At 43.8% G+C, this 21,697-nt stretch overlaps 7 protein-coding genes across 7 annotated transcripts; 4 read left to right on the forward strand and 3 right to left on the reverse strand.

The window, feature by feature from the left end:
• Positions 1 to 569: 569 nt before the first annotated feature.
• Positions 570 to 6,461, reverse strand: LOC6729417 (acetylcholine receptor subunit beta-like 2). The gene is made up of 11 exons (XM_002104696.4): positions 6,267 to 6,461; positions 5,849 to 6,042; positions 5,665 to 5,793; positions 5,422 to 5,607; positions 5,236 to 5,368; positions 5,051 to 5,178; positions 2,882 to 3,057; positions 2,386 to 2,538; positions 2,219 to 2,298; positions 1,493 to 1,599; positions 570 to 1,000 (listed from the first exon to the last, which is right to left on the reverse strand). The coding sequence occupies exons 1-11, from the start codon at positions 6,322 to 6,324 to the stop codon at positions 785 to 787; spliced, it is 1,560 nt and encodes a 519-aa protein (XP_002104732.1). The 5' UTR covers positions 6,325 to 6,461; the 3' UTR covers positions 570 to 784.
• Positions 6,462 to 6,840: 379 nt separating this feature from the next.
• LOC6729418 (zinc finger protein DZIP1) lies at positions 6,841 to 9,934 on the forward strand. Its single transcript, XM_002104697.3, has 5 exons — positions 6,841 to 7,059; positions 7,119 to 7,903; positions 7,961 to 8,691; positions 8,752 to 8,908; positions 8,967 to 9,934. Exons 1-5 carry the CDS (start codon positions 6,966 to 6,968, stop codon positions 9,411 to 9,413), a joined length of 2,214 nt encoding a protein of 737 aa, XP_002104733.1. The 5' UTR covers positions 6,841 to 6,965; the 3' UTR covers positions 9,414 to 9,934.
• Positions 9,647 to 12,695, forward strand: LOC6729419 (serine/threonine-protein phosphatase alpha-1 isoform). Its single transcript, XM_002104698.4, has 5 exons — positions 9,647 to 10,093; positions 10,205 to 10,553; positions 10,955 to 11,240; positions 11,299 to 11,446; positions 11,705 to 12,695. Exons 1-5 carry the CDS (start codon positions 10,045 to 10,047, stop codon positions 11,854 to 11,856), a joined length of 984 nt encoding a protein of 327 aa, XP_002104734.2. The 5' UTR covers positions 9,647 to 10,044; the 3' UTR covers positions 11,857 to 12,695.
• Positions 12,696 to 13,203: 508 nt separating this feature from the next.
• Positions 13,204 to 15,204, reverse strand: LOC6729420. Its single transcript, XM_002104699.4, has one exon. It carries the CDS (start codon positions 14,778 to 14,780, stop codon positions 13,938 to 13,940), a length of 843 nt encoding a protein of 280 aa, XP_002104735.1. The 5' UTR covers positions 14,781 to 15,204; the 3' UTR covers positions 13,204 to 13,937.
• A 903-nt stretch (positions 15,205 to 16,107) lies between these two features.
• Positions 16,108 to 18,821, forward strand: LOC27208186 (protein takeout). Its single transcript, XM_016183793.2, has 4 exons — positions 16,108 to 16,390; positions 17,897 to 17,986; positions 18,049 to 18,199; positions 18,305 to 18,821. The coding sequence occupies exons 1-4, from the start codon at positions 16,306 to 16,308 to the stop codon at positions 18,735 to 18,737; spliced, it is 759 nt and encodes a 252-aa protein (XP_016036061.1). The 5' UTR covers positions 16,108 to 16,305; the 3' UTR covers positions 18,738 to 18,821.
• Positions 18,822 to 19,262: 441 nt separating this feature from the next.
• Positions 19,263 to 21,083, forward strand: LOC6739769 (protein phosphatase 1 regulatory subunit 21). Its single transcript, XM_002076624.4, has 5 exons — positions 19,263 to 19,523; positions 19,602 to 19,952; positions 20,016 to 20,195; positions 20,249 to 20,770; positions 20,830 to 21,083. Exons 1-5 carry the CDS (start codon positions 19,446 to 19,448, stop codon positions 20,917 to 20,919), a joined length of 1,221 nt encoding a protein of 406 aa, XP_002076660.1. The 5' UTR covers positions 19,263 to 19,445; the 3' UTR covers positions 20,920 to 21,083.
• LOC6739767 (iron-sulfur cluster assembly 2 homolog, mitochondrial) lies at positions 21,039 to 21,683 on the reverse strand. The gene is made up of 2 exons (XM_002076625.3): positions 21,523 to 21,683; positions 21,039 to 21,461 (listed from the first exon to the last, which is right to left on the reverse strand). Exons 1-2 carry the CDS (start codon positions 21,564 to 21,566, stop codon positions 21,086 to 21,088), a joined length of 420 nt encoding a protein of 139 aa, XP_002076661.1. The 5' UTR covers positions 21,567 to 21,683; the 3' UTR covers positions 21,039 to 21,085.
• Positions 21,684 to 21,697: the final 14 nt, after the last annotated feature.

Raw genomic sequence — 21,697 nt, forward strand, 5'->3', positions numbered from 1 at the left:
TTTTTGATTCTACACTGCAATTGCCGAAATTCCTTTGTATTCCCTCCCGGCTGTTTTCATCATCAACACGCCGCCTTATAGAATGTTAACCCACCTCCTGCCAGTCAAAGTGCTCAGCAAATTATGTCTGTTGACAGTGCCGAAGTGAAAGTCCTTTGCCTTTGCCAGCAGGACCTGCACATGCTGATGAATGCGAGGCCAAGAGATTTCAACTTTCTAATTTAATGCGACAAGGAGACAAGTAAGGCGAACGATGAAGGAGACACAGACAAAAGGCAACGCAGAGTGCGGAGACAAATAAATGATACTGCAAATTATTTAGGCAGCCAACGCGGCGTATGCGCAATGTCTGTTTGACACAGCATAAGCGAAGTTTTTGCCATATTGTTTTGGCTGCTTGGCTCGCCAAGAACACGTTTTATTTCCACACCAAAACTTTTGTGAAAAGTCATCTCTTAATTGAAAATTAACAGCCACAGAACAGATGTCATTGTGGTTTTGGTCTGATAGCAGCTGCCAATCGCTATATATACTACACATTATATTAATTCAAAAAATTCGGGTACGGCTTAAGAGTGAAGTTATAAGTTAAAACAGAATTTTTTATTTAGTTTCCATGTTTTATAGCTAATTCGGTTTTACAGCATTGCAGGATGATAAACACTTAGACATAAATCGTTGCCGCATTCCCAGCAAGCAACTGATTTGATTGCGCATCATAAAAAACACAGTTCCGAGCCTCGGAAGCATTGTTAACTCAGACGGGAAGACCTCGGGACCCCAATTAGGTTAGGACCTGACGGACAATGTCCGGCGGCAGCATGAAATTGTTTTTGCGCAAAGGAATCTCGCTCAGCTGGCGGTCGATGGGCGACCGGGTGTCATATAGCGATGGCGACTGACATATTATGGCCAAGGTCCCGAACACACAGGACAGCGTGAAGAGCCAGAGGAAGAAGCGGTCCAGCACCATCGATACGAACTTCCAGTCCTCCACAATCTGCGGCGATGAAACAATAAAAAGTAGATTTTTAATATCATTCGTTTCGTATCGTTTTTGCGGCTGAACAAAATTGGTTTTATACATTTTCGTCGGCTGAAAAAAAAAGGGGGGGGGCTAATAAAATATGGCCCTGCGGCTGGTTTCCAATAAACTTGAATCGCAATAAAAATCTAAAGTTATGATTTAATATTTTACAATTGTTTGCTGCACATTTGGGACTTGGCCCAACGTTCAATGCATTCGATTCGAACTTAAGGGCAATAAACAATAATAAAAGTGGCAGGCGAAAGACCCCCGCGCCAGACGCCAAAAATATGGCCATGTAAACAATAACAACGCCAAGGACTCCAGCCATCATCCACCATCCACCATACGCCAACCAGCATCTAGTACGAGTATCTTTAAGCAGGACACGCGTCAATAAAAATGGGCAACAAAAATAAGCACGGCGCGGAGATGGCGGCCAAGTTGAGGAGCCTGTGTACCCACCTCGTTATCCTTGTCGGCATCCTTGATGTGCTGCGCAATAAATCTGACCGCACGCAACGCCTGCAGCACTTCGGGTGTTAAGTTGCGCGGTATCACATTGTCGGAATCTGTCAAGTTTCCGCCATGAAATGGCAAAAAATTGAAATAAAATATTGGAATAATAAATAAATGTGAGTATCAAGAAAATCCCAACCCCCGGCTATGTGTGTGTGTGCGTGTGTGTGCATCTGCAAGTATCTGTATGTGGGCATTTATGGGTTCGCATGAGTGGACAAATATTTTGGTCGCTGTCAGGACGCAAATTAACGCCGAAAGGCAAAAGGACTCTGGCTAACGAAGCAACTAAATTATGCTCATCCTAAAGATAAAGTAAAATATTTAAGGGTGACTTATAAAAACTTATAAGAAGGTTGCTTTCTCATAAATGAATCATTACAGTAATATATATTAAGAATATGATAAAGTTGAATGAATAAATACCAAAACTTCGTCACCACATATATTCAAAAAATTTCGTGTGATTCAAGCCCCCTTTGGAATTCTACTGACCACGACCATGCTAAAATTTCGACGGCATAAGCGGTTTTTGCCACCCCATTTTATTGCAATATTTGGGCAGCTATTTTTCAGATTTCGGTGCTTGTGTGATATATATTTGATTTCAATTTGATGCCGGCAGACATGCAAAATATTTGTGTGTTTTATGGTTAGATTTCGCGCACTCACCCACAGAGTTCTGCATGCCATTATCGTAAGCGCCATCCTGGCTGTCCTTAAACTCGCTGGGAAAATCGCTGATGCTGTCACTGCAGGGGAAAACCAGCCCATGCCACAACACAAACAGGCAGGCCAAAGTCAAGTGTTTACTTTCAATTTCGCGAGTTGCCACTTACCGCACATCGATCTCGTTGGTGTACCCGTTGCTCGGAGTGGAGTCGTCGTAGTCGGGCAGGGTGTACTGCGTCCGCCGCATCATCATCAGCTTGGGCATGAAGTGCAGGAAGAGTTTCCGCACCAGCGGCGACATATTGTGCGTAGATGGAGATCTGTACCGCAGATATGTACACATTGCAAATATAGCAGCGAAAGCAAAATAAAAGGTCGCCACAATAGTGTGAATCATAAAAAAGTTAGGTACGAGGTAAAAAGTAATAGGTACAATGTAGGAAGTACGAGGTACGAAGTATGAGGTACGAAGTACGAGTTACGAAGTACGAGGCACGATGTAAGAAGTATGTATGATATATGAGGTACAAGGTACGAGGTACGAAGAACGATGTACGAAGTACGGGGTATGATGTACGAAGTCCGAGGTACGAGTTACGGAGTATGATCAAGGATTTAAAAGGTGACTTTTCCCATGCATTATTCCCCCGCATCGGAACTCACCTGAAATGGATGTTCAGCACACAGACCGTCGTCCAAACGGATAGCGAGACGAGTATCATGGTAAAGAGGAGGTACTTGCCCAGCAGGGGCACGGCCAACGAGGTTGGGGGGATAATTTCGGCCAAGAGCAGGAAAAACACGGTCAACGACACGAGTATCGAAATACATAACGTAACCTGTCAACGAAATGTTTACACACAATGTTTCCACCTGTCGATATCTCTCGGCTATCGCTGCCCACTCGATCCGACAGATACACGAGCCATCGAACGGTCAAACAGTCAAACAATCAAACCAACAATCAACCAACAACGACATTGAACACATAACAACAACCAAATGAAAACACAATCATAATAATTTGTTTAATTAATAAAGCCAATTACTGGTACGAAAAATATGATTGGCCAGGGAGAAAATATATTGTAATATTAACACTCCAAGGCCTTAAAATAAACATACGAATACTTTAACAAACAATTGGTCTTAAACAACGAAATGGCTACGTACATCAGGACTGCATCGCGTATCCTGTGACCAAGCTAAGGACCCACAACTAACACACTCGCGAACGCACAATCTATCGGGATGGGACATCCTGCACCCACCCACATCAATCAATCAATCATACGAAGTTTACACGAAAACAATCAACACCAACAAATCAAAGGAACAAAGCGCATTTTACTACGTTTACGTGTGAACTTTCTGCGTACGAGTGTATCTGTGTCAATTAAAAGATTCACTGTGTATCTTTTTGTTTGGAAGTTTTTAAGTAGTTAAGTTTTTGAGACAAAAATGTTATATTGAATCACTTTGTATTAAATTCCTGTCTTGTTGAAATGTTAGAATTTAAAATTTGTAAAGTTACATTGCTTAAAAATCTTTTTCTTATCAAATTGAATAGCATGGAATGGATATCAATATGGAAACCAGAAATATACTACGATATATATTACTTCATGGCAATCTTACTTTGCTTAAAAACCTTAAAAATTTCAGTAGTATTACATGCTATTTAAAAACTGAATAATCTTATTTTTGTACGATTCATTTGGTATCGGGTTTATATATCAATCTCGATGGGAAGCATGTATGTATCTTTACTTGAGCAATACGACTGAACGAACAAACTCTATAGCAACGATAAAATGAATTCAACAACAAACTGCACGAGTCCAGTACGTGTTTGTTTAAAAAGTAAGTGTGTATGGGTGTAGGTGTGCCTGTGCTGAATGCAGGTGTCCTAGGTGTGTGTGTGTGTGTGTGTTTCAGTGAGTGGGTGTGTGAGTGCGCTGCTTAATTACAAGATACGCGATATGGAAAATTTTGCGAGTGGCTTTTTGACATTTTGAATTCGACTCGATTCGGATTGGGTTCAATGTCGATATCGATTGCGCATTGGTATGCATTCGATGAAAATTTACGTTATGAGATTTCTCAACTCAGGACAGCACACAGGATATTCAGCAAAAAATGTGGTGTACAGGATATACATATGTATGATATATTCATATATATTTTTCTGGGACGCAAATATCTGTGTGCTGCTTTCAAAAATTTTGATAGTTGCTGCTGCGAATGCGGAGCTAATTATTTGATGGATAGATGGAAAAAGCTAAATATCATTATGATATACACATTAGTTACAAAATTGGAGCGTAAAATAGATAGAGTTTAAGATTGGAAAGAGCAGGAAGTTCAAGTTGAGCTCTTCTCGGAAAGAATTTGGATAGTGTTCGTTTAAGTATTTGTTTTAAAAAGCCAATTTAGAATTTGTAGTATCTGGCTAGAGAATGCAAGAGCTCAGCTTTAGGATAGCAGACTTGAAAGATTGGGTAGTGATAGTTAAAGTAATTGAAAGGAGTTCGATTTGTGCATATGAAAAAGATAGCTCATCTAAGGTATGGGTTTATTGTAGAGTTAATGTTTTTAAGTGTTTCAAGTTATAGGGAGTATAGTTAAGTGAATTCGCATTTGAAATTAGCTTACAAAATTATTTTAAAAATATTAATTTAATAAAAATAAAGGAAGCATATGTACAAAAGCTACTTTTCAGTTTTCTAAGCTACAGGAAGTCTACTTCTACGTGTATAAATTAACAAAAACATGCCACGTGCCACAAAATAGAAGATTTTGATTAGAGCTTGGAGGATCCATCTAGGTTACCTTTTCGCCAGAATCGCTGGGCAAATAAAAGACCAGCACCGTGAGGAATGTTAAAGCCACACATGGCACAATCAAATTGACGGTATAGAACAAGGTCTTACGCCGCATGGTCAACTTGAATGTGATATCTAAAAAGAGGAGATATTTAACTGAAATGCATTGCTACAAAACAAATAACATCGTACCTGAAAAGGGTTCCAGTGTATCGGGGTAATACTCCTCATTCTTGGTAGCCGGCACTTCGAGTATGTCCCATTCCACAGACAAATAAAATTCCGTGAGATCGATGCCAACTTGCACTAGGTTACTGCCAGGAATCTGAAAAGGATTTTGTTATTTATTGTACAACTTAAATTATTTAGATACGTAACCTGATCCAAATGCTTCAGATCCACTTGGGCACCATTGTAGGTCCATGAACCGAATTTCATGAAGCAGATTTGTTCGTCGTACGGAAAGTATTCGACATTCATCTCGCAGGATGACTTGTAAATAGCAGGTGGCTCCCAAAAGACTTCTCCCGTGTACTTCAGAGTGGCTTTCGTCATCAGAGTTACCTAATAATAGATATTTCAGTTAACTATGGACACATTACTGAGAACATCGAAGCTTACCTCATAGTTGCCATCCCAGTTGTTGTACAACACAATGTCCGGTACCCAAATGTGCTCAGATGGCACATACAACTGTTCAACTCCGCCGTATTCCTCCGGATCCCAGCGCAACTTGTAATCGAACCAGCGCTTTAATAAAATACATTAATTATAAATAATAATAGTATATTTCAGTGATAACTACCTGCTTCACCCACAGATTGGTGGTCATCACCTGATTCTTCAGATTGACCTCAATCAGCTGAGACAATTTCAGACCTAACCAAACCGTCAGGGTCTCCGTGTTGTTCACAACGGGCCTAATCAACCGATTGTAGTTGCTCAACAAATCATCATAGAGACGTTTGGTGTCCGGATTTGCCTCAAAACTTATTGGAGCTAGAAAAGTGGTGGTAAATCGGGGAAAAACAGAGAAAAATGCCAAGTTTATTTCCCAAACAAATGGTAAATTTCCCAAAACAAAATGCTGCGCAGGCGCCGCTCTCTTGCTCTCTTGTGGGCGCAGCCTCCTGAAATCTGTCAAATACTTGGGATACAGCATCAGGGTATCGGAATTTTCACAGGATTTTCCTCGGACTGACGCACAAGTTTTCGCAGCTTACCCGTGGAATTCGCCAACGGAACCAGTAGGAAAACACACAACAAACTCCAATGCCACATTTTGTTGCTGTTTTCTCTGTCTTTCTGTGCTATTTATTGCTAATAATTGAAGTTTTTTAAACTAAACTCAACGCATTTTGCTAGGAGTTTCCGTTTAATACAACCTCACGGTTGGAGAGTACAATCGCAACTGAGTTGAGCCTTTTGACAGATGCTTCAACGGAGATGCTCGATAGCTCCTAAATGTTTTATCTAAAAGGATCCTGCCATTTATCGTGCCTTTCGCGGTTCTTTTGAATTATTTATGTAAAAATATAATAAAATAACATACCAGAACGGATAAAAACAAAGGTAATACTAATCAATACTAACAGTTTTAGAAACTTTAATCTCTTAATGGGAGTTAAGTTTTAAATCCTGGTAAGTTTTAAATCCTAATAATAGGAATAAGCATTTTTTACGATGTTATGCTTGTAATCTGCATTTTCAGAGGCCTAACAACCCTACTTTAAACCTGTCGTCCTGACAACCTAGTCGTAGTTGCTTTGGCAACGTGTAACCAAAAACTAACCAAACACAAAGGGTGGGAAAAAAGTGGAATATAAAGTTTGGCAAAGAACGGAAGCAAAACAAAGAAGGCGAAGAAGAAGTAAACAAACTTTCGATTTTTTTGCAGTCCTGGGTGATTCAGATTCAAAGAAATGGGATTCAAGGGCAAATATCCGCAGATGGTCCGGGAAACGGGCTTCAAACTAAGACAGTATCGTGATGGTCCACTGGATTGGAGACTTATGGGTATGGAAAATTATGATAATAGTAGGTAGTCACTTACCTCACAGCGGTATTTCTGGCAGGATCCTATGAAACGGAGCGGATTCTCAGGGAGCAGAACTTCGAGCTGGTGGACAAGGCGTTGGCCCACCTTTCGGAGGCACCACTGGGCACAGTGCTGGAAACTCACATTCTGGACAGTGGCATTGCCAAGTACTTTGTGATGTCTCAGTATGCCATACAGTATTTGATGTGCTGTCGCACTTACCTGGACGAATGTGTCACAGATCTGAAGGAGGCGCATACGACGGCCCAGGAGGAGATAGCCACGCTGCGAAAGTCCCTGAGTGAGTCCAACAACGAAGTGGTGCAGCTGCACAAGAGAATCACCCAGATCGAGGCCATTCGTGAGGTGGTCTACCCCTGTCATCTGTGCACCAAGAATTTCATCAGCAACGAGGCCTTGAATGTGCACATTGGTCGAAAGCATCGTGTGGCCTCACCGCCAAGTCTGACATCCGCCACAGGGAAGGAGAAGGATCGGGATAAGGCCACCGATGTACACCTGATAAACACCATCAAAATGGAGCTGGAGATCAAGCAGCTAAAGGAGCGCCTGAATGCCGCCGAGCGGAACATTAAGGAGCGGAGCACGGGATCAAAGCGGGTAAGTCCGCGACAGGAGCAGCGGCACGTAGGCATCCAGAGCAATCTGGCGGAGCCGAAGGAGAAGGACGAGGACAGCGGAGAGGCCAGGCAAAGCGAGGCCAGCGAACGGAAGGAGCAACTCACAGGATTGGTGGAGCGACTGAGCAACTTCGAGGAGTGGCAAACGCAGCTAAAGCAGAGCAACGAGCAGTTCATACAGGTAGGATCAAGTAATCCTTACTTTGTGGGAGTACCATTACAATTTCTATCCTTTTAGGACATTAACAAGAGGCTGGAGGGTCTGAGCCACGCGCTCGAGCAGAGTAAAGAGGCATCCGCCAGCACGCCTCCGCTGGAAGATCGGGTAACCACGCCGTGTCTGGAGGACCTGGAGCGCATACTTACCGAGAAGGTGGCAGAGATTGGCAAGGTCAGCGCACACAGGCTGGAAGAGGTTGTCTATCACCTTGAGGAGGGCTATAAGGAGAAGCTGGAGGCACTGGAGCGAGAACTCAAGCAGTTGAGTGTACAAAAGGTGCCGCCAGAGCCTGTGCAGACTGTGCCAGTTGCCTCGAAAATACCCAAACCGGTGGTTCGCAAGGAGGAAACCAACATTGATCGGATTCGCAAGCAGGTGGAGAACGAGTTCCTCAAACAGAAACATGACGATGACACTTATTCCATTGAGGAGGCGCCACGGAAAAGTTCGGAGAAACCATTCCCACAGCTGGTGACCCAAGTTCAAGTGGTGGAAAAGGAGCAGTCAAGTGCTGGAAGTTCGGGCAGCAATCCAACTTATACTAAATCCCCAAGAGAACCTATTCCTAGTAAGCCGGAAACGAAGGAAACCACGGACGTAAGCGATAGTCTCAGCCAAGAAGAGACGGAGAACGAAGAGGAGCGCAGCCTGACAGAGGAGGAGGGCACCGATGTTCCCAGCTCCGGGTCGGAATCACCACGAGAGGATCCAAAGCCAAAAACGATCAAGCCTTCTGGAAGAATCATAAAGTGAGTGCTTTGAAAGCTTAACATTTTCTTAGAGTATGAATAACCCCCACATGTTTCAAGGAGCCCTCAAAAACCAATTACTCGCAAGGATGCCCGGAAGATGGTCAACCGGAAGTTGATGCCTCACGGCTTCGATATGAAGTCCAAGGGTATTTCCCATACCTCCCTGAAGAGAGTGAACTCCGAGCTGACAGAGCACCGCAACAAACTGAAACTGGTAAGCCTTTAACTGTCGTAAACTAATGAACCATTAACAATTTTGGAATACCCATTAGCAACATCCACATTTTTATGCCACTCGAAATCGCATCCGCAAGTTTGTCGAAAAACTGTGCTCCGCCAAGTTCTCGGAACGCGCGGAAATGTTGCTGAAGCACAAGAGTCCACTCAAACCCATGGAGGTTCCAGGCAAAGGGATCCCGATGTCTGCGATCTCCGAAAAGTCTGAGGAGGATATAGCCAGCTCCCAAGAAGAAGATCAGGAAGATGAACAAACGGATAGCAGCGAGCAGCAATCTCGAAGCCCCAGTCCACAAAGACTAGTTAGTCGCGATTTCAAGGCTCGTCTGGAGGAGATCCTGGTCAAGCCGGCGGCCACTATTCGAGGAGCTTCCAAGTCGTCCTTGAGTTCGAGGCCAGTGCCGCTGCCCAGGAAGAGGGTGATGTTCAACACCACGGAGGGCGGGAGGAGCTTCAATGACAGCGATGATAACCCAAAATGAGTCAATAAATATAATATAATATAAACTTAATATTTTGGGTATTGATGTCAACGATACGTTTAATAGCTAATATATCATAAGAGAAATATATTTCTTTATGAGTACTTGTCACCCATTTCAAAGGACCGCACTTAACTTATAAAATATTGTTTTTTAAATGAATTTGCATATTCCGGTCACACTACCTGTTACCGATAGCTGCGTGTCGTGCAATGGATAGGCAATCGATAGGCAATCGACTCGCGCTGTAAACAATCGACGTCACTAACCAACGTAGATGAAAATTTCTTAGTACGTCGCGAGTAAAACGTGCATTAAATGCAATAAAAGGGCAGCTGGCTAAGGATCGGAACGATTAAAGTCAGCCAACCTCAGAGGGGTGAGCAACCGAGGCAGTGAATCCGCGAATCCGTGCATCCGGCTGACCAAAGGGCGAGATTAGCGCAGCACCGAGTTTCCATCCGCACACGGACACGGCGCACACACACACAGGCACACGCAGCCCGTGCCCATCGATGAAATAACATACATAACGAACGTATACCGAAAATACACGGGCTACGGGAAATAGCAGTTGCTGCAATCGGCGGATAAGCGAAATTCGGGAAGCGGAGCAAGCGGGCCCACAAAGATGTCGGATATCATGAACATCGACAGTATCATCTCGCGCCTGCTGGAGGGTAGGTGTTAGGGTTCCCACTACCTTGCCCATTCCACATGCCTTGCCACCCAACCACCACCCACTCTTATCACCTTAACGTAAATTTTCCCTGTTTGGTTTTCCATTGCAGTGCGCGGCGCACGACCGGGAAAAAATGTGCAGCTATCAGAGAGCGAGATCCGCAGCCTGTGCCTCAAGTCCCGCGAGATATTCCTGTCGCAGCCCATACTCCTGGAGCTGGAGGCACCGCTGAAGATCTGCGGCGACATACACGGACAATACTATGACCTCTTGCGCCTGTTCGAATACGGCGGCTTTCCGCCCGAGTCCAACTACCTGTTCCTGGGCGACTACGTCGATCGTGGCAAGCAGTCCCTGGAGACGATATGCCTGCTGCTGGCCTACAAGATCAAGTACGCGGAGAACTTCTTCTTGCTGCGCGGCAACCATGAGTGCGCCAGCATCAACCGCATCTACGGGTAAGTGGGGGAGGTCTCCAATGACAGGATGAAGCTTGGTGAAATAGGTAGCAAACTGTTCAGTGCAGCACCGAAACAATTTACGTTCCTGCTTAGATTACAGCTACTCATTTGATTACACTTTATATTATTCTTACTACTCGTATTTACTTCTGATGAGTATGTACTTTTATACATTCTATAGAATTTATAGTTGTTTATTGTTTACGTGAGCTTAAACATTTCCCAGACATATTGATGTCTACCTATGCTTCCAAGCTTATTAATACTTTCTAGTTTATTGACGCACACAACGATATCTATTACAATTAAATTAGCCATACTCCACATACATAAAGTAAATGCCACATTCTATAGCAATAATCCATAAAATTACTCAACTAATTGCACTTAATTGGCAGGTTCTATGACGAATGCAAACGTCGCTACACCATCAAGCTGTGGAAAACTTTCACGGACTGCTTCAACTGCCTGCCGGTGGCCGCCATCGTGGATGAGAAGATCTTCTGTTGCCACGGCGGCCTGAGTCCAGATCTGTCGTCCATGGAGCAGATACGGCGCATCATGCGTCCCACAGACGTGCCCGATCAGGGACTGCTGTGCGATCTGCTGTGGTCGGATCCGGATAAGGATACCATGGGCTGGGGCGAGAATGATCGCGGCGTGAGCTTCACATTTGGAGCAGAGGTGGGTTCTTCGCATTGCACTGTTCTCCTCAATGTTGTTTACGCATTCGCTCTTGCAGGTTGTGGGTAAATTTTTACAGAAGCACGAATTTGACCTGATCTGTCGGGCTCATCAGGTGGTGGAGGACGGTTATGAGTTCTTTGCCAAACGTCAGCTAGTGACGCTCTTCTCGGCGCCCAACTACTGCGGGGAGTTCGACAACGCGGGTAAGTGATCATCATTGTTCGGGGACTTTAGTCGGAGATAAACCTTGTTTATTTGGAGAACAACCACGTTGCACCCTTGTACTCGGTGATTTTGCCTACCGATAAGCTGTCGGCAAGTGAAAGCTGACAACCAGATTTAATTTCAACTCGGAAAATGCGCATTTGAAAATAATCAATAATCAATACCGAGAATGAAACTACCTATGCACGACACCCGCTTCTAATGAATTGATTAATCATTATTGATTACGTTTGCAGGTGCCATGATGTCCGTGGACGACACATTGATGTGCTCCTTCCAGATATTGAAACCCGCCGACAAGCGACGATTTGTATATCCCAACTTTGGCAGCTCAGGACGTCCTTTGACACCGCCACGCGGAGCCAACAATAAAAACAAGAAAAAATAAACACTGCACACAGCGAACGAAGCACAACAACAACAGCAACTACAAACGGCCACACACCCAAAACACAAATAGGGAAAACAGAAAGGAGAATCCGTGTGTCCACATTCAACGGAAAGCGCAGAGAGTTTGTTTTTATCATAAACGTGTAATCGAATCGTGAGCAACGTTATATGGGGTATATGAATCTACACAAATTAGCCTATCTTTCATTTGAAAAGGAAAAACAAAAACAAAATCAAATAAGGAAAACGAAACGAATGAAAGGAAATCAAGAAACCAGAAAACACAAATCGAGACACTTTAGTTCAAACTAATGGTAGTGTAAGACACTGCATAAGCAAGAATATTTTATCTCCTAATGTATTAATTTTGTTATAATATTTCCTTGCGCAAAGCCCACACACTCACACACACATACACATGCTCAGATCATCCGTACAGTAGGTACCATAAGTGCACGCACCGATTGTATTTTAATTTGCATTTCCAACTCGCACAGCATTTTAATTGTGTAGGCCGATCCTGGCGGCACTTTTGGCAAAGGTCTTTAACCACACTTCCGTTCTTCCTTGTTTTTTTGCGTATCTAAAGGGAATATTAGCAAATGGTAACAATGTTAACTTTTATGTTAATTAAACTGTACGAGAATGCTTTTAAATGTGAGTTGAAGTTACTACATATTACATATGTATGTACTCGCGGCACGATTTATTTTTGTAATATTTGACATCGATACATGTTTACTTAGTTTTAAAACGAGGAAAGCAATTTTAGTTGCAAGCTATATAAGCTTGAATTGTTTACACCAAAAATATTAAAATAAACAAATATTGTGAATATTTTTTAACTGTTTGCGTTACAAAAACACTCCACACACACACACAGGCAAGCACGCACACACGATTTTAAGGAGAACCCTGAAAAGTATGTTTATATAGACAAAAATAAACCCGAATTGAAAATCTACCTTAAGGCGAACGCTTTTGAGCGGCACTGTGTGCTCTCTGCTGATGTCAGCGACGAGGCAGATAATGTTACCCCTTTAAATCCCCCGACCAGACGAAAGGAAAGCAGCGGCCCCAGACCCATTAAGTGCATGTGAAACTCACACGAAATATAGAAAAAAAATCGAAACAAAAATAAGCAAGTAATAAAATATTTGTAAACAGCAGCGCAACAAACACAGACACACACACTCTGTTTATCGTACAAGTGTACTTGTGTACACTTCGTGTATTTTGCATTCTACGACTAACGTCGCAACATTCTAGTGCTAAAGGCCGCCACATTCAATTACAAGTATTATGCCCAGGCAGGCAGGCAGCGATCCGGAGCGATGTCGCCGGACGCAAGTTACCCAAAATGGTTTCGTTTGTATAATCCAATCCAATCCAATCCCCGCCCGACAACCAAGCAACCTACTAACAACAATCGCGTAACCTACGGACAAACAAAAAAAAAACAAATACAAAAACAAAAGCAAAAGCATGAGTCCTCGTCTATTTCACACTCTAGTACTCTGTTCAATGTTGTAATGAATTCAACGTATATTTACGACTATATATGTACTTGTAATAATGCGATCCAGTACGACATCGGCTGTTTTCAACCCCCAAAAACACAAGTCATAAAAAATCTATAACGTAATATCGTAAAATTAAAGCGTAATTGACCTCAAGAAGGAAATTAGAAAAGACAGATGGGGTAAATTAATAATGCATTCAAAGCAAAAAAAAAATAAAAAACAAAAAAATCATTTAAAAAAGAGATAAAAAATGAAACAAAAAAATACAAATTAAACAAAATGAACACAATGACGAAGCACTTGTAACAAAATAGCACTGTTTTATTAAAAGAAAAATTGAAATACATACTAGCAATAAATATGAAATTCGAGATGTGTTTTTACTTGAGTGAAATGCATGTTAGTTTCTTATTTAAATAGTTAATTGATTATTTATTGTCTGTATAGTTGGTGTTACAATCTAAACAAGTTCGAGGACTTTAAATTCTTATTTATAACTTTACTTTATGTTTCCTAGTATATTGCACTATAGTTTATATTTATATAGAACTTCAGTTTAGTTATATCGCAGTGCGCAACTCTTTCCCAATGGAGCACATGTGGCTCCCGTGCCCCTGCCATGTCGCTCCTCCTCCTGGAGCCTCAGCTGGAGCAACTTCTGCCGTAGGGCATAGGGTGTGGTGGTGCTGCTGCTGCTCCTCGTCACTTCCTGTTGCCTGCTCTCATTGGCCCGATCCTTGTTCCACTTGTCCGAGTTGCCGAAAATGATTTTATCATATGCCCGCTGCAGACGCAGCTCATCCTGGCGGACATCACTGAAGCATTCGCTGGTGTTCATAAGGCGGAAATGCTGCAGGGCCTTCAGTTGCTGCAGCTCATCGATGGCCTGCTGTTTGGGGTACTCAACTGGGCGTGGCGATGGCGTCGAGTTGCCACTGTAAACCTGACCCTGACCTTGGCTCCTCTGGCGACTGGCGACGCATGCGCTCTGCTCGTAAAGACGACGATTGTCCGTGTACCTTTCATGGTGGTTCGTGTTCGAGGTGTCAATACCTCCTGTTCGTTCCCAGCCCCATCGCAAAACCTTGGCCCTGCTCTGCTGGCGTTGCTGGGAGGAGCTGCAGCTGCAGCTGGAGCAGTGACTCACCGTGGTGGCTGTGGAGTTCCGGCGACTGAAGTCATTGACCAACTCGGTGCTGGAATGGCCTAGGCCAAATCTGGGCGCGGTCTTTAGGCTTGGACGTTTTATAAATTGGGTGGGTCGCAGGCTTTGTCTGGAAGATGAGGTCACCGACCTGAGATCGCCACGTGGATGATGATCTCGATCTTGATGCAGCGCAAGATGTTGCTGCTGCCGCTCACTTCCCGATTTCATGACGCCGCAATAGCATTTGTGCATTTTGGAAACTATTGCCTATAGCTTTTCTGATGATTCCAGTGATAATTACTTCTCTTTCGGATAATTCTATTCCCCGAAGAGATTGCGTGCCCAATGAATGCTGAGAGACTACTGGCGACAACCGGTTTCCACACTTATAGCCTGGTACTTTATCACCAATCATCATACCATTTGTATATACCGTTAGCCGGCTCAGCTAAGCACTCGCATATCGTTTGTTTATATTTGAACAACAATTGCAACAGTTTCCATAGACACATGTCGAGGTCCTTGGGCCGTTTATTTTTGGCCAAACACTTGCCAGCAGACTCATGTCCACACGCACACAAGTGCATGCCTAAGCCCAGTTGGACAAAAGAATGTGCTGGCCAAACGAAAGACTTAGGCAACAAACTTGAATTCGGCACCATGAAGTCAATTGAAGAATTACAATCAAAGAATAGTGTTGTAAAAGATAAAAAAAAATTGATAGGATGAAGCAAAACAAAATTGAAGAATCTAAAGCAAAAGCTTTAATATTTTTGATAGTTAATATAACCATACTAATATGCTTTGTTATTATACATTTATAAATAGGAATGAAAGTGAAAATCTCAAATATATTAATACATGTTTGCAACTAAGGTTTCATCTTTGGCTTTTTCTGAAAATTTGTTATTTCCCAATTACCTATTTTACGGACTTCCAGTTTTAATGATGCCCGTTAATCCAAACTGTGCATTTAATTTAGTGGTAGCCACAAATAAGATTACCCAATTCGCTTAACCCAAAATTAGTTTTCCCATTTGTGCAAGAATTCGACTGTTGTGTTTTCGGCACACCAAATGTTGCCAAATATTGACCCAATAAAAACTAGTTCCTGTGCACTTGTAGAATGTACGCTAAAAGTCCGCTCAAGTGCCCGGATTAAGTGGTTCGATTTGACTTCCTCGAAGAGAGCGAAGCGTGAATATCGTATAAGCAATATAAACCCCATATTATGGCCATAAATTATGTTGACAACCAGGTGAGGTTCAATGAACCGCAATAGCAGGGGGGGAAAATAATATCGAAAGGGCAAACACAGGGTTGCTGGGTGGCTCGGTCATTGGTCGTTGTTGTCACTTGTCTTCCACTTCCAGTGGTCATTGGTGGTTTCGCCGTCTTGGCCTGGCCAAAAGCGGCGAGCCGGAAAACAAAAGTGGTTCGCTCACTGGCTGGCTTAATGGGCCAAAGCTCGGCGCGATTGAAAATCGATGGGTTTTCGAGACTCGCAAAAGCTCTCCGACGTCCAACGATCAGAAAGCCAAGTTGAGGCGCCGTCGCCGCCGCTGAAGCTCGGTATAAAAAGACGATCGGCGGACGCATCCCGTGTACACAGTGATAAGTCTTCGGCCAGAACCACCTGTCACCTGAACCGAAAACGGAAGTCGCGCGCGCGTGGAGCCATCTCTTCGTGCCGAGTGTCAATTGAAGTTTGGTTGCGGCTCTTGGTCAATCGATTTCGTACATCCGATCCGATTTCGTACATCCCCCCGGACGCAAAATGTCAAAATACTCGCTACCACTAATGCTGCTGCTAATCGCTGTGGTTGCGCAGGAACTTACTGTAACGGCTGCGCAAGAATTGCGTAAGTACTGCACCAAAAAAAAAAAATACAAATAAAAAACAAATAAATTAAGCAAATCGAACATCAACTATTGCGGCGAGTCAAAAGTGCAAAAAACTTATAGATCGTATTTGCTTTGGCGCTATGCTTCGGCTACATCTATTTGCTTGGCACCACATTTATGGTTAAAACGTGATCGATATGGTTTATGGCTCTTTAATTTCGCTTTTTGGTTTGGGAACTCGCGTTTTGGCCTGCAGACCTGAAGGTCGATCTGTGTAAGATTCTGTAGTGGCATGCAAATTTGGAGTGTTATTACAGTAAGTACAGTAAAAATCAGTAGGGTGTCACGCCGGCTTAGACTTAAGTGCTGCTTCAAATTGGGATTCTGGGATTTACCACATTTATACACTGGGTTTTTTACATCCTAAACCTTTTTAAAATATTCATGGTCAATTTCAACTGTTTTCAGTTTAAGAAAGTCTGACAATTTCCCAGAACTGGAACTAATATTTATATTTACGTGGCTGCAGAACAATGGCAATTGTATTTTTAAGTGTTTTAAGTACATTTTTTAATAGTTTAGAATCATGAATAATTACTTTTCTTGGTTTCAACATTAATCTTAGCTAGATTTCACTTTGAATTCCTAAAGAAATCCAGCAATTAAAAACAATTAGCGTGGGAATCACCAAAAAGTAAAATAAAAATATTTTCCATGAAGTGATTAAAAATGCTATGGGCCATTTCCAAGATAATAGTTTTGGCAATTAAAAACGCGAATAATTGAGGAGGGTTATAAAAACACAAGCGACCATAAGACTTTATGCGCTTCATTTGCGTGCTGCTAAATGGTCAAGATCAATTAAGATCGGTTTTTTGGCGGCATTAGAGGTTTCCAGCCACCGAAGTCCACTGTAAACGGTAGGTTATGCAATTGAAGCCATCGTCTGCAAACAGGTTGCTCTTGGCCAGGCCAGTTTGGCGGTCCAGACACCACCGACCACAGTCCAGTGATCCACATTCACCACATTCACACTTACACTTCCGCTTGTGACACAAATTTACGATTATCGCAAAGAAGGACATACATATGTAACCGCACGGCGATTGAATTGTGTTAATTAATTCGCACATTCCACGCCGCAGCGCGGAATTTTTATGGAATTTTTCTCGCTGTGTAGCTGATTAATGAAACCGTTGGCATAGGTCATGTGTGCCTTTGTCTGCTCAATGTATTCATGATAAATGGCCCCTCAACTTGACATTGAGCCACTAAAATATGCTAGCTCACTTCTTTTTCTCATGTATTCATCCACATATATATTTTTTTTCTGTCGCCGACACTTTTGTTTTGTTTACAAACAAGTTTCTGTGGCCAACGAACTCTGGCCAATGGATGCTGGCCCAATTGCAGGCCGCTATATTTTTATATTTTGGCAGTGGCACTTCCGCAATCCGCGAGGCGGCGAGATTTCAATGTCATGACCAAGCGCGACTAAACCGATTTTCGTCTCGACTTTTCAGCCGAAGGCTTTCCCAAGTGCAAACGGGACGCGAACTTCGACAAATGCCTGGTGGATGCCGTCAATGTGGCGATACAGCAGCTGAAGGCGGGTGAGTAATCACACCGATTTGGTGGCAGACCTGGAGTCATCCTCCCACCGATTCCATTGCAGGCAATAAGGAATTTGGCATCCCGCCCCTCGAGCCGCTGACCGTGAAGAAACTCGTTATAGACGCCGGCAATGCGCCAATAAATCTGCGCCAGGCCTTGAAGAATGTGAAGGTGCACGACATGATCTCCACCAGCAAGATCCAGCGGTACAGGTGAGTAATCAGGATGAAAATGTACCCAAATATTCATTTTTAACTATTTCAACTAAAGAAGTTATAAATATATGATGCTCATATTGATGACCTTCTACTTTTCAGAACCGATCTGGATAAGCACTTGATTATCTGTGATAGCCGAACGGATCGCATCGAGATGATTGGCGACTACGAGATGTCCGGCCGCATCCTTCTGCTGCCCATCACGGGACATGGAAAGGCCAATGTCACGCTGATCAACACCAAGATCGAGCATCGCCTGATCGGCGAACCCTTCGAGAAGGATGGCGTCAAGTACATGCGACTGAAGGACTACCGGGTGTCCTTCGATCCCAAGAGGGTGTACATGAACTTCGAGAACCTATTCAACGACAAAACCCTGTCGGATGGTATGAATCGATTCCTCAACGAAAACTGGGAGACGGTGTTCAACGAACTGAAGGTGGGATATGCCAAGAGTTTCGGCATCATCTTCAGGGAGCTGTCCAACAAACTGTTCGAGAAAGTGCCCTTCGATAATATATTCCTAAGTTAAGTGCTAAAACAGCTTTCAATTACGTACCTATTAGGTAATACTTAATTTATGTTACTACATAGTTAATAAAGGTCTTAAACGATACAAATCTACTTTATTTATTGCGATGGGGCCTTTGAGAGCTAGTCATCAGCTTAGTCACGGGTAAAGAAAATATTTAACATATATTAACAACACTTTAGTTGGTTTGTTTAGGGCTTTAACCTTTCACACCTCTTAATTATTCGCTTCCCTTTTTATTGCTTGTAAACAAGATAATTCGATGAAACAGAAAAAAACAACTTGCCTATCTGAGAAGTGAGAAGTCAAGGTTGAAATGACATTTTTTAATGTAATGCTACCCTTGCAATGTATATTATATAGTCAACATTTTTTAGTTTGCAAACAAAAAACAAATATTTTGAAGTTCATTTTAAAAATAGCTGACGTTTTAACATATACACAAATTATTTTATCAATAAAAAATCCAAAAATATTTCAACATGTAAATTTCTTCTTTCTTTATTTAAAAAGCCGTTAAGTATTTAGTGTGACCAACTGCACAAATGAGCGCATTTTCGACCATAGCGCTGTGATATTCTCTGCGAATGTGTGGCTGTGCCCACTGCAGTGCCAGCTTTATTTGTTGGTCAATTTGTTTAAAACAATTTAGAAACCGTGCGAAGAAAACCACCGCCGGCAACCACATAGACTTTAAAGCCAGCCTGGATGGCAGAGAAATCGCTAGCCATGGATGGCACCGTGCCGGAGGCCAAGTACCAGAAACTGGCCACAGAATACTCAAAGGTATAATTCCGCCCCAAATCGACAGCAACAGTTAACGCCCATTAATCCAATTAATCCCCAAAAATAAACCCCAATCAGCTGCGGGCACAAGCGACGGTGCTGAAGAAGGCTGTGCTGGAGGAGCAGTCCAAGGAGGCCAGCCTGCGGGAGCAACTGCAGCAGTACGCCACCTCGTTGCGGCGTACGGAGCAGGAGGTGGACTCGCTGGGCTTTCGCAACAAGCAGCTGGAGTCGCGAGTGTCGCAGCTGCAGCAGGAAATCTCGGTGCACGAGCAGCCCAAGAAGAAGGACAAGGATTCCGGCGGCAGACGGGCCTTGCAGAGCAATAGCCGCCCAGATGCCGATCCAGCATCGGATGCCGCTCAGGAAGCCCTCATCTTTGAGGAACTGCAGAAGAAAATCATGGAGAATGCGCAGCTGACGTCATTGGTAAGGCCCAGGGGATGAAATTCAAAATTGGCTATGAGTTATGTCTCGAATGACTATGCACAGATTGACGACAAGCAAAGGGATCTGCTGCTGCACACGGAGCGCATAGCATCGTTGGAACAGAAACTGGAGAAACGCATCGGCGATCAGAACGAACTGGAGAAGCGACTCAGGAAGGAGGTGGAAACGCTGCAGCACAGGAACAGCGAGCTGGAAACAAAGCTGGTTGATGCGGCCAGCATGGTAATATTGAGATCTCTCTTTTAGTATTTACCCACAGATTCACGTGCTTTCAGCTTGGCAGCGAGGACGCACTGAGCGCCACCGGCAGCGATACTACTCCTCTCCACAATCTCCAGCAGCAGTCGAATAGCAACCAACTCACCTCCGAGGATCGCATTGCGCTGCTCGAGAAGGAGGCGGCGCATTGGAGGGCTCAATTTGAAGTGGCCAAGTTGCACCAAGCATTTGTCTCGAACCCCAGCAAGGATCTCAGCACGTGCAGCTGCAGCACGGCGGCGGCGGGCGTCACCGTTCGACCGGCAGAGTCGGAGACGAAAGGCAGCCAGCGGGGGCGGGACTCGCTGCAGGATCCCCCCGAGCCGCCCTCCAAGGAGCAGCTCATCTACAGTGTGTTCAGCAAGAAGTTTGAGGATCTGATGCGACTGAAAGTGCAAGCGGAGTCCAAGTTGCGATCCTACGAGCTGGAGGTTCAGCACCTACAAAACTGCCTGGAGAACGCAACGCACGAGCTGAAGGCCAAGGACGATCAGTTGGCCAGTTTGGGTGGAGCCCTGCAAATGCTCGAAGAGGAGTTGGTGAGTTGTGCCTGCAGTTTTGTGCTTTTAAAACCAAGTAACATCTTGGATTTCGTTAGACCACGACGCGTATTAACTACGAGGAGCAAATCAGCGTGCTGACGGAGCAGGTCATCAGCTTAAGTGACCAGCTGGCCGCCTGCAAATGAGCATGGACAGCGGCGCGCATCCCGCCCAGCTGCTTTACTGTATATTGTTGTAAAATAACTAACTGGGAACGCCCGCTCCCCCTCCCCTGTTTTGTTATTGTCCACCCTCGACGTGTATATAACTGAACATTCTATGTGTATTAAATAATTCTCTAAAGTTTAAAGTTTACAATTTGATTGAGAAGGAGGAGCCGCAGGAGCAGCCCTGTTCCGCCAGCGGATTGGCCACCATCCGGAAACCGGCGCGTATTAGTTCGCTGTGGTAATCTACGGTGGCGCCGCTGCAGTACTCCAGCGAGACGGTATCAATCACCACCTTGGCCTCAGCCTCGCCAAACTGCCGGTCATCCTCGTTCAGCTGCTTATCCAAATCGAATTTGTACTGAAAGCCGGAGCATCCGCCTCCTTCGACGGTCACACGCAGGAAGGATCCATCCACGCAGATCTCACGGAGTCGCTTCAAACAGCTCTCGCTTACCTGGACACTAAGTTCGGGATTCGCGGATGTGGAAGCGGAGGCATGCCGCATCAGGATAAGATTTCTGTGGAAGATCAAGCACTTATTGTGGGAGTTGTCACGCAATTTTTCCTAGTTAATTTCACCTTTGCAATCCGCTCCTGGCCACTTTTCGCAGTAGGAACGCCATAATTTTACGATTTCACAGCCAAAAAATGTAATTTCAATATTTCTATTTACTATCTCGTAATCCAAACAATTTCAGCTGATTTCGCCCGATAACGATAGGTGTCGATAGTTCGATACATCCTAATTGGGCTA

The sequence above is a fragment of the Drosophila simulans genome, chromosome 3R (assembly GCF_016746395.2).
Source record: "Drosophila simulans strain w501 chromosome 3R, Prin_Dsim_3.1, whole genome shotgun sequence".
Taxonomy (NCBI): Eukaryota; Metazoa; Arthropoda; class Insecta; order Diptera; family Drosophilidae; genus Drosophila; species Drosophila simulans.